This window comes from Crinia signifera, chromosome 6, assembly GCF_055691185.1.
Source record: "Crinia signifera chromosome 6, ASM5569118v1, whole genome shotgun sequence".
NCBI classification, from domain to species: domain Eukaryota; kingdom Metazoa; phylum Chordata; class Amphibia; order Anura; family Myobatrachidae; genus Crinia; species Crinia signifera.
The window spans coordinates 133,485,438-133,497,983 of NC_139222.1; the positions used below are offsets into that span (position 1 = coordinate 133,485,438).

General features: G+C 42.1%; 1 protein-coding gene across 1 annotated transcript; it reads right to left on the reverse strand.

Moving 5' to 3' along the window:
- Window positions 1-5,976: 5,976 nt before the first annotated feature.
- On the reverse strand, window positions 5,977-9,838 carry LOC146007080 (keratin-3, type I cytoskeletal 51 kDa-like). Its single transcript, XM_083145461.1, has 7 exons — window positions 9,761-9,838; window positions 8,466-8,622; window positions 8,218-8,379; window positions 7,565-7,690; window positions 6,944-7,158; window positions 6,793-6,863; window positions 5,977-6,321 (listed from the first exon to the last, which is right to left on the reverse strand). Exons 1-7 carry the CDS (start codon window positions 9,763-9,765, stop codon window positions 6,218-6,220), a joined length of 840 nt encoding a protein of 279 aa, XP_083001587.1. The 5' UTR covers window positions 9,766-9,838; the 3' UTR covers window positions 5,977-6,217.
- Window positions 9,839-12,546: the final 2,708 nt, after the last annotated feature.

Sequence of the window (12,546 nt, forward strand, 5' to 3'; positions counted from 1 at the left end):
AAGAAATAGTTTCTTAAATATCTATATATAGGAGAGGGTGTCTCCAAAGTCTTATTGAGGTCTGTGTCAATTGTTTAATGGGTCCTGCAGATTCCTGAGTAGTTCAATGGTTAATGACACTTTGTATGCTTGCATAACAAGAGAGTATCAGTTGTAAGTGTAGTACTGTTCAGACAGACGCTAATGTGTAGTGATTCAAATGAGCTTTTAGTTAGAGATGCCGGCAATTATAATCCCTTACAGTGCAGAGGCACCAATAAGTATACTATTCATAGATGCCGCATAAAAGATAAGAGGAATGTCACAGGCAATCGAACACTTAGTTTTGGTTGAGATTTCTGCTATCTGAATGGTCTGGTGCCAAGTTAAAATTACAATGTGGCCAATTTCTACGTGCTGTATAGCTGCGGGCACAGATTGCTAATAAACAGCTATTGCATTCAGTTGCCAAAACGGATTAATTGTAAAGCGTCTGTATGAGAACAGGTCTAATCCATAGAATAACATTAACCACTACTCATGAAATGACACGCTGTTGCCATTAGCAGCGTCTCCCTGTATTAGGGATGCAAACTGCAAGGCAGCTCAGCGTTCACTAGCCAATACAGCGGCTGAACTGAGGCTGGATACGGTGCTGCACAGTGGGTACATTAGAGTCCTGAAAAGGACCTATTAAACAATTACACAGAAAACAATTATGACAGTGCTCAGAAGACGTCCGCACGGCTTGGTCAGCCGGGGTACGCTTCGCAGATCTTCCTCTGAGGAGGAAGATCTGGCCACATATTGGGGCAGATGTATTAAGCCTTAACAAGAGATAAATTCAAGTGTGATAAGGGGCGGGATGTATTAACATACATCGCCGCCCTTCGCACGGCAGCCGCCGCGATGCTGCCGCATATGTACTAACATATGCGCCCAGCATCGGGTTGCGGTGACGGAGACCCCCGCGATACCTGTGATGTTGGCTGCGGGGGTCTCCGTCACCTCCCGGAGGCTGCCAGCGTCCCCCTGTGTCTCCTCCTCCCCCCAGAAGCCGGATGTCCTGCCGGCTGTCACACCAGGGGGAGGAGATGATCACAGGAGGACGGGATGGGGTGGGCGCGCGGACGGCGTACGGCGGGCGGCGAAAGAAGCCAGAGGGTGGCGATACCCTGCCTAGCGAAAATGCTGCGGACATTTATTGATACATAGGAAAATGCCGTAAAACGGGGGTTTTACGGCATTTTCCCTTTAGTAAATCTCGCCCATAGAGAGATAACTGTCCAGCCAATCAGCTCCTTACTGACTTTTTTCAAACACAGCCTGTAACATGGCAGTTAATAGGTGATTGGCTGGACGTTTATCTCTCCTTATCACCCTCGGATTTATCTCTTGTTAAAGCTTAATACATCTGCCCCAATGTCCACAAAATGTCAGATTCTCTGTGCATTCTCTGTCTGCACCAGCCTATCTTCCCTTCCTCTGCACCAGCCTTTCTGCCCATCATGTCTGCACTTATCTCTCTGCTCCTTCTCAGCACCAACCATTCTATACATCCTCTGTTTGCAGCAGCCTCTTTCCTTTCCTATGTGCCACCACTCTTCCCATTGCATCACCCCATCTTCCGCTCTCCTGTCACACACTGTCTCCCCTGTCATCCTCACTTCATAACCCTCCATGTCCTGTCACTCTCTACCTGTCACCTACTGTCTTTCCCTGTCACTATCTTCCTTTCACCCACTGCCTGTCAACCTCTCCCTTTCACCTTCTACTTCTACCTATCACTTTGACTCTCCAAATCATTGTCTCTCTTGTGTCACCATCTGACTGTCACCCATTGCCTCTCCATCAACCAATGTCTTTTACCCTCTCTCTTCTGTCACCCTATTTGTGTTGCCCACTGCTTTTCCCTATGATCCCCTGCCTGTCAACTTCTTCTATCACCCACTGCCTATCACGCTCTACCCTATTTCCATCACCCAGTGGGCGGGATTCTTTAATAATCCCGGCCGCACATCGCCAGCACTCGCATTGTTAATAATCTCATATGCAGTAACATATGCGATTATTAACATAAAGGGGATGGACAGCGATGTGCAGCGGGTCCCCCTCCCTCCGGGAACCCTCACCCGGCTGTTAGAGGCTGTGCTCGCCTTTCTGTGGACAGATAGCAACTTGGATTTCTAAACAAGGCTGTCAGAAACTCAGAAAACTGTGGAACAAAAGAGTGTGTCTCCAGGTGCCATGTGAGTAGTGGAGTTGCAACTGTTCCCAAACTGTGCAGCCTTGAACTACAGGATAGCTATACAGGCACAGCCATCTATTGTGGAGGAACGCCACCTCTCTAATTTGCCGATACATGATCCCACAGTCCTCCGTCTTGCCAATCCATTCCTGTGGAGGAAAAGCCAACTAAACCACCCCGATTGGAGGAAGCATAGTGGAGAGTTACCACATACTCCTGACTCTAACCTGATTTCAGGACTTACAACACCTTTTGGGCCCAAAAAGGAACGGGACACACCTGAATGTAAGGTGACTTTGAAAATCTTACTGAAACGTGCACAAATAACTGCAGCAATTTTTTACTTGTCCAAATTTTTATATACAGCTATTTTTAAGCTATTCAAAACACCTTTCTAATTTTAATTGTGTTTATGTAAAATAAATGTCTTTTTAACAGTGCATAACCTTTATTCAGTGTGTAGCGCAACTCCCCTTTTGCATGTCGTTTACCTATAAGGCAGTGACACCCCTTTCTCTTGTTGCAGCTTGGCAAGGCAGAATCACACAGGCGCCCTTTTTCAGATACGCAGGTATCTAGAAAAAAAACAAAAAACTTTTTTCCATCTAGAACTGGCGTAACCCCCCGCAGTAAAGCCCCTGCAGTGGGGCTTTGCTGCATATGAAAATGCGGTAAAAACCCAGAAAACTGGGTTTTTACGGCATTTTGTGTTCAGTGAATCCTGCCCAGTGTCTTTTCCCAGCTTCTCCCACTGCCTGTCACTTATTGACTGTAACCCATTTTATCTTCCTAGCATCACCCACTGTCTCTCCCCAGTATCATCCAATGCAAGTCACTCACTGCCTCTCCCTAGTGTCAACCACTGCCTGTCACCTACAGCCTTTCATATTCACCTGCTTCTTGTCACCCACTGCCTGCCATCATCACCCACTCCTTCTAAATATCTGATTGTTCCTTTTCACCCACTGTCTCTCTCCAGCATCACCCACTACCTGTCTCCTACTGCCTCTCCTAATCACCCTCTCATTGTCACCCTCTGCCTGTTACCCAAGGCCTCACCCCAGTGTCGCCCACTGTTTCTCCCCACACATTGCCCCAGAATCACCCACTGCCTGTCACCTACAAATGTATAGTTTGCAAGGTGGTGCTGAACACCCTATCCCTGGCCCTGCATATGATCTTCATCATTCTGTGCATTCGGCAGTTCCTTAAAGTCTAAAGTACACCATTGTACCTGAATTACCTTCAAGCATACCGTTTGTTTATATTGTAGCAGAGAAAACTTTCAGTGAAATTTTGGATAAAATAATAGGCATCAAGCCCACTTGACAGACCGGCAAATTACAAGTGTAACCCCTGATTTCCATTCACTTGATATTATATAAACCCATTTTTGCACAATTAGGCATCTTCTCTATTAAAGGTCCAGATGAAAAAGATAAAGCAGCTCCTACAGTACCTGTCATTTTTCAAACCCATTATCCTGATTACCCTCACCACAAATGATTACTAATTAAGGCTGATGAGTGATTGGTCTTATAGATCACAGTTTTTCAAACTCAGTCCTCAGGACGCAGTGCATGTTTTGCAGGTCTCCCCACAAGTGAAATAATTAGCTCCATCTGTGTAAAATGTGTAAATGAGTAATGAATGCACCTGTGCACCTGCCGGATGACCTGGAAAATGTGAATGTGTGGGGTCTTGAGGACTGAGTTTGAGAACTCTTGTCTTAGAGCCTTAAATATCAGTACAAATGGACTTACTACAAACCTTCTGAGGAAACCGCCACTATAAGATGGCGGAGAAATGTCTAACGTGTCTTTATTCTTTATTGCAGCCAGGTGTTCTCTTTCCTTGGTGACCGCATAAACCAAGGCAGCTAGCCACTCCTTTTGAAAAAGTCATGTTTTTCGTGACGAAACGCGCTAAGGACCGATATTGGTTTGCAAGTTTATCCAACACTCAGACACTAATCCCATGTGTCTGCTCCACTAATGTTAAACTGATCAGCTCCTGGAGTCCGCTGGCTGCATTCTACGCCACCCACTTGGCTGTTGCCATCCATCCATTGCCAAATGCTCCCAATGGCACCTACCAGCTTTTCGGCCGCCAGCCATTGCCAGCCGACATCTCCTCAAAGTTATTACCTGCTGACTGCACAGTCAGGTACCATCGGCTGTGATGGCCACCTGTGTTGTGGCAGCCTAATGCTGCTGTCTGGCCTCTGGTTCCTGACAGCCACACTCTGTGTCCATCATGGGGAGAATGCGGTTTGTCTATCCATCATCTTTACAGATGAAAGCATCATTCATTACCTAAAGACTAGGAGCCCACATTTGTACCTATTAGGTGCCAGACAAGTGCAATTTATAACAGTTAATTACACTCAGTGGATCCAATCCAGCTTTTAATTAAGGTACCAAACAAGTGTTAACTCGGGGTGCTCGGTTACCTCCTCCATATATTATACCGTGTTCTGTACCTTTATATTGCAGGCCAATATACAGTATTATTAAATTTTATTGTATTCTACAGGGAGATATATATTCTATATTGATTTTTTATGTACTTATTGTACATGTGTCTCTTACAGTGCATTGATATTTTATTACCATTTATCTTTTATTGGTTACAATTATTACCACTATTTTTTTGGGGGGGGGGGGGGGGGGGGGTTAAAATCTTGTCCATCATTCACAACTCATGCACTGTTTTCCTTTTCTCTTCTTTTAGCTAGCCACTCCTAAGCCACCAGCTTGCGGTGCATCAGGTTTAGGCTCCCCTGTGCACTCTCACCATCGTATCACAATCCGCCTATTGCCGCGAGTCCCTGGAAGACTCAATACAGCAGATCTAAAGGTGTTCTTGCTGTCCGTTTACCACAGAGTACATAACAATGGACATTTAATGCCTAATATACTGTGTTATTCTTTCAGTTACGGAGAGGGTATTCCATACAGCGGTTTCTTTACTGCAGTTTGTTACAGTACATCTATATTTATTGATAATCTTATCAGTATCTGCTGTACTTGTGGATACTTAATATTGGAGGTGGTGCATAGCACCCAAGGGAGTTAAAATTTCCCCTGGAAAAGCTGCTATTTATCTAATTAATAATAATTCTGCTTTCAGGTCTTTAAACTATATAAATTCTATTAAATAATTATATGCTAAACAGAGTCTGCTAATGATCATTAGTAATCATATTGGGGATTTCATTTATGTATTTTTCATGTTCTTGATAAATACGCATTTATTATGATTATCAGCTCTCCCTTACTGTATATATTTATTTTATTGTCATTTTTCAAACCCAGACTGTAACAGGGCAGTTAGGAGCTGATTTGTTGGCTGTTTATCACTCTCCATTTGATCACTTTTTTAAGTTTGATACATCTGTCCCGCAGATTTTACTATTATTTTAGTTTATTTCAATAGTGTCACCATTTTGTACTGTACAGAATATATTCGTCATTCATATACTGTATATATTTGTCAATTTTGGAGTGTAGGGGAGCAATCTGTATCAATTAAGTTGGCCGCCTTCTATCAACAGTAGTGTAAACAACACATCATCCTTGTGTACACCTACTGTATATACAGTGCCAATGAACAATGACCAAGACAATGACCAGGTGTAACTTGCATAAGAATTTTTTTTATTTTGCAAACATGCAAAGCAATAGAAAGTATGCTGAAGGTGCCCATAGTAATGGAGAGAGACACAGGGTGCATGATCATGGGAGCTACTGAACTATCAGCCACTGACGTGTAAAAGAGTCAGCTACAAACCAGTATTACAGAGAATATAACAACGTTTCCAACAAGATGTTAAAGGATGCACTGGTAACATTTGATCTGCACAATGTATTTACCCTCCAGTTTGATATAGTGCCATACAAGAAGTAGAATAGCTATAAAAGATTTCTTAGTGAACTAAGTCGGTTTCCATTTTGGTTGAGTTGACAGTATTTCTGGTGATGTGAGTGATTAGTTTGGAATTGGTACTTCTTCCACAACTTCTCGTTTTCCAACAACTTTTCCATCCACAAGTGTCTCAATATATTTTGTCACTCTCTGTGTCCTTACAGATGCTTAAAGAAGACAAGAATATATCAATCATGTGCAGTGCGCATACCACTAACATTCCAAAATAAAACTGAGGACAGCCTAATCCAGGGATGGGGAATCTTTTGGCTCCAAGCTGTTGTTGAACTACACATCCAAGCATGCTCTGCAACATTTTTAGCATGGCCAAATAGCAAAACTGATGCAGGGCATGCTGGGATGTGTAGTTCAAAAACAGCTGGGAGCCTTAGGGGCTGGGGGCATGGTCAGCAGCTCATAGAGCCGCTAGCCATGTCCCCATAGTGGCAAAAATGGGGGTGTGGCCTCACGGAAGGGCTGTGATTATATGTCATGCCCCCTTTTCGCTAACTAACAACCCCAAAACTTCCGGGGCGTGCCTCAGGTGCATGGAGTGTCCCTCCTTCAGATCTTCAAAAGTTGGGAGGTATCATACATGTTACAATGTAAACACTTTAAGGGCTATAGAAAATTATTACCTTTTTTGTCTGGTTGCTCAATTTTTTGTCCTGCTCCTGAATCTTTCCCGGAGCCACTTTGTCCAGTACCACTGAAATTAATGAAGGACAGTTATTATAAGCAGTTTAAAAAACACACGCAGCATAAAAGTAATTTGATAATTATTATTACCTTTCTCCCTCTAGAAGTTTACGATATGTCTCAATCTCTGCCTCTAATCTAGTCTTTATGTCCAGCAGCTCTTCGTATTCCTCGGTCTGGCACTCTATATCCATTTTAATCTCTTGCAATTGTTCCTCAAGGCCAGAAATTTGAGCTTGGATCTGAGCAAGCTGATGACAGATACGTCCTTCTGTCTCTGCCAATGTATTTTCTAGGGATTTTTTCTGTCAAAAAGAGAGCATCATACTTAACCATGTGGATTTATTCCATGCTCAACAGCACCAAAACAGGGATTATTTCTACTTGATATAACTTTTACAACACACTAGTTATTACATCTGTCTGTTGGGTTTTAGCTACTACATGTCTTTATATAATCAAAGTACTTCCATTACCCAAGGATACAATGCTTATGGCGTGCTCCAAAAATTGGAAACAACTGTGTCCTGAGAATAGAATACTTTTTAATGCCAGTGCAAAAAACTATTTTGCCTGCAATATAAAAGATAATACTCAAGAAACTGGAAAGTCACAGTAAAAGTTGTAGGATAACTTGTACGGTCCAATAAATGGAAAGTTACACAGAGGATGAAAAGCTCCTTAAATGAAGAATTGCTTTTAGCTCTCTACCATGGCAAGCTGGGACTGAAGCTCAATCTCTAAGGCTTGAAGTGACTTCTTCAGCTGAGAGGATTCACTCTTGCTGCTCTGGGTTTGATCCGCGGCGGTTGATATTTCTTTTTTCAAACCTTCACTCTTCGAGAGAAAAAATACAGTTTTAGTCAGTACCCATTAAAGATGTAGGCAGTATGTATTTGTAATTACAGCACAGACACTCATATTATCATTATTATTATTATTATTATCGTTTATTTATATGGCGCCACAAGGGTTCTGCAGCGCCTGACAATACAGAGATGATCAAAAAGAACAAAACAAGAAAATAGGGATTTACAGTACAAATGCAAATTATGACAAGTAAATGGTAAATAAAAGACAGTTGTAGCAGCGGACACTGATGCCATTAGAACAGTGGCAGAGATATATCTTAAGTAAAGCACACGAAGAGAGAGGGCCCTGCTCGCTAGAGCTTACATTCTATACGTACATATATTTATGCTGTCAGTCACAGCTGCCTTTGCTTTGTCACAGAATCACAATCTATGCTAGCATCCTGTCATGTCAAAGCACCTACATTAAGCAAGTCCTAAGTAGCACACAATCTGCATGATCTATGAACATTAAGACATCCCTATGAGGATAGGTTCTAACAATGCTCTTACCATTTTGTTGAACTGGGCTTCAGCATCTTGGCGATTCTTCTCAGCCATGGCCTCGTACTGCGCCCGCATGTCATTTAGAACCTTCGTCAGATCATTACCAGGGGTGGCATTCATTTCTACACTAACTTGGGCCACTCCTGTTCCATGGGATCCTTTAATCTCCTACAGAGTTAAAAACAGATTTTGCTTATTAATATAATAAATAACCCAATGGCAAAGGAATGTTAGGAGATGTACTTTAAGCTTACATCCTCATGATTCTTTTTCAGGGAAGCAATTTCCTCAGTTAGACCTTGGAACTGGGATTCCAGGTCAGACTTAGAATATTTCAGATCTTCCAAGACCTTACGCAGGCCATTGGTATCAGCCTCTACACTCTGGCGGAGTGCCAGCTCACTCTCATACCTACAGTAGCAGGATAAACAGATGTACACAAATTAATATGAAATGTAAATATATTGTAATAGAAAATACTGATGGATAATGTTTCTCTTAGACAAGTTGCTATAATTGAGCACTAGTTGCAAAGCTCATTGAGAGCCTGATTCTAAGTCATAACTTAGACCAATATTCATGCAGTTGGTCCGTGACTTTCATCTGTGCCTGCATCTAATTGGCTAAAACACTGCCCAGTGCATGAGTCTCCCAGTGTCCCTCAGAGTTAGCATCCAAAGTCACAGGGTCATACACACTGGGTGATATTTTAAATGATATTGCTGAGAAGGGCTTTTAGGTCTTCTTATGGAGTACATACATTGATTATTTACATCATTCAGGTTCCCATACAGTAACTGTGTGTCTGGCAAGAAATTTAAGTTCCATTCACAGTATCCCGGGTCTATTTACCATGATAATGGTAGAAAAAAGATGGGTTTCTACTTTTAAGAGCTGATCATCCTGTTCATAATGTTGGTCTAATTAAGGGGCCGATTCTGAATCCCACGTAGTGATCAAAATTGGTTCCTGCCCCGATGGTTGGGTTTGCACATGCGCATTTCCGTACATGTGCAAACCCCGCCTATGAATGGCTGAGACGATTAATCACTCGCCAGGCCATTTGCAGCAGGGAGGGAGAGAGGGATGTGGGTGGACTGGGGCGGTGGTGGCACTGGGCCATGGGAACACCCAGCATTTATTAGCCACTCCCATGAAAAAGCTAGGCGTTCCCCTGGGTACATATGACATCAGTTGCCAGTCCTGTCTTCGTCCTGGTGCCCTCAAATAAAAGTCAGTTGAGACCATCAAATGATTTCTCCTGCAACAGCGCCATATGAGGGGATGTGTCTTTGTTACACAGCCCCTCACAGGAAACGGTGGAGGACAGGTATTCAGAGGGGCGGCCGGACGGCTTTAAGCACCATTTCACACAATGACATTTCTGCATCCTGAATAATGACAAGAACATTTCATACCCATGGTAGTGTTCTAACTTCTAAGGTGTAGCCATTGCCTCAGGTCCATCCTTGGTTGTAGTGTGATACCCACATATACCACAGACTGACATTCAATATTGTAAACTTAACAGCCAAAATATCACACTTACTTCATCTTGAAGTCATCAGCAGCCAGCCTGGCATTGTCAATCTGCAATACTATGCTTGCATTGTCAGTGGTAGCTTTCACAATCTGTGGGAGATATGTTACCATTATAGTTGTTTTACCATATGTATTGAATTAGATAGAATGATGGGTCCAAATGACAAAGCTTCTTTACATACCAGAGTTTTCAATTTAGTGAGTCACCAAAATACTTTACATTAACTACAAAACTCCAAATCATATATTTACAGTTTTTATTTAATACATTATTCTTAAAAAAAGCTGTTTTTATATGGGCGTTTGTTTTATGACGTACAGCAGTGATGGCTGACCTTGACACTCCAGCTGTTCTGGGAACTACACATCCCAGCATGCCCTACATCATTTTTAGCATGGCCAAATAGCAAAACTGTAGCAGAGCATGCTGGGATGTGTAGTTCAACAACAGCTGGAGTGCCAAGGTTAGCCATCACTGCTGTACAGTCATGTGAAAAGCTTATCATACTCCTAAATGACCTGTACTCCCTTTGGCCATATTTATAATTGAATATTTGTCACATATCCCCAAAAAGCCATTCTCCCACAAATTTTAAGGATCCTACATGTAAAAAGGAGGAACCACAGCAGATATCTCTAATATTAGCTCAGTCTCTCCATTTTCAACAGGAACCACCATAAGGTTTCTATAGGAGCTGAAAAACTGTCAGATCTACCAAGTTCTGCAATGCCAGACATTCAGGAGTTTGGCCGTGACTGATAACACTGCCTTCAGATTGTGTTATCTTATAGCAACCTATGAGCTACTGCATATGTGCGCAATGGCCCCAGCCCATCTTATAGGAGTAAGATTATTGATTTTACTGCCATGAATAGATGCAATACAACATTGTAATTATCATGTATAAAATCTGATGTTTAGTAAATATGCCCCTTTGTATGTTTATTAAATGGCATTTTTAGCACATGACTTTGTCAGTTATAGAAATCCTGATCACTTAAACAATGACATCATAGACCGGATGTAAAGGAAGCGCGTCAGGACATTGGAACAACAATATTTTTCATTCAAAATTTGTACTTTAAAATGATTCTTTATGTTTTAAAATTTTTATCCTAAAAGTCACCCAAGTCAATTATAAAAATCAGGAATGGACTTCCACCCCGAGTCTGATGAAATTATTGGTTATACAGAACAAGAGTGCAAGTATATTCTAATTGGCAATAATTATAAGCTCTTCATGTTAAGGTTTGATGTAGGTATAATGCTGGTGATGTCATTGTTTTATTCTAAAAATATAAAATGATCAGTTTTTTTGTAACAATAAAAGTCATTTTGTTAAACCTACCTTACTCTTTAGATCTTCAATCATGGTGTAGTATTTAGAGTAGTCTTTTCCTTTTTCTCCAGAAGCACCACCAGGCCTATTCTTATCATACCATGCCTTAATCTTAGCCTCAAGGTCGGCATTTGCTTTTTCCAATGCATGGACTTTATCCAAGTAAGAAGCCAAGCGATCATTAAGATTTTGCATGGTTTGCTTCTCATTGACAGAGAGTAGGCTGTCACCTCCTCCATGATGAGCACCACCAGCAAAATCTCCTCCACCACTATGACCACCAGCTCCACCACCATGACCACCATGACCACCGCCATAACCACCAGCATGACCACCATATCCACCAGCAGCACCACCATATGCACAAGCACCACCACCAGCACCTCCTCCATAGCCTGCCCCACTAGCTCCTCCACCATGACCAAAACCACCAGCACCTCCACCATAGCCTCCTGAGACAGAGCCTCCTGACCGCGATGTCTGTCTGAAAGACATGATTTTTAAGCAAAATGACAACCTTTCCAGATGAAAAAAAGCAGCTCCCTTGGAAAGTGTGATAAGTGAACAGTTTTATGCCTTATATATGCGATTCATAGGGTGTGTCATTTCTTAATTTTAATGATTTATTTTCAAACAGTAGAGTTGCTTGCCAAGTTATTGCCACTGTGTTCAGCAAGGATCAATTACCATTGTTAATCAACTTGCATCACTCTAGCCGCTGGTCTTCTTACTGGTGGTTGTTTGTCCTGTTAATGTAGCATGATTAAAGGGTGGAGTACATGGAACTTACACATGTTTAGAACACTTAGAGAGAAATTAGTTAATTGAGTTTTCTATAATCATTATTTGTAATGAACTTGCAGGAAGACAATTTTTTTTTTTTAAGTTAACATATTGCACAGGGGAACTAAAGTAAATGGGATGTTAAGTATTTGGGGTACTTTATAAGTGCATTTATAATAGGTGCACTGTGTGTGGCACATAAGGGCCCCTGGGTCCAGGAGGGCTCAGCGTGGCACACCCTGAACCGAGAATATAATTACATTTGTACTGGCAGGCCGGTCCCTCCTTATCTGTGGCACCATCTTCCCAGTAATATTTTGAAATATGGCACCATGCAGTGAAAGCAAAGACTCATCACTGTCCCAGAGTCTTTGCTCTTTTGTGCATATTCTTCATCTGCCCAAATATCAGTGGGAGATTGTACTGCAGTGAAGGAGGATGTTCTTACTGGCACACAAGGAAAGATGCTAACAGGTGAGCTGCTCAGAGGAGGGGGCCCGCTGCTCAGATGAGAGGGCCCGCTTCACACTGGACCCTCTACTCACTTGCATAATTACCAAGCTAATTTTTTTTTCATCTTTTGAGGTTATGTACAGTATATTAGTGGTTCTTAAACTTGGTCCTTAGGACTCCAAATAGTTAGCATTTTCCAGGTCACAGGTGCACTCAT

What these genes read in the sequence shown, in the direction of transcription:
- LOC146007080 (XM_083145461.1), bottom strand. An exon ending in TGAAAAAGAATCATGAGGAT is followed by an intron (nt 8,380 to 8,465) that starts GTAAGCTTAAAG and finishes TTAACTCTGTAG; the next exon opens with GAGATTAAAGGATCCCATGG. An exon ending in TGAGCAACCAGACAAAAAAG is followed by an intron (nt 6,322 to 6,792) that starts GTAATAATTTTC and finishes GTCTTCTTTAAG; the next exon opens with CATCTGTAAGGACACAGAGA.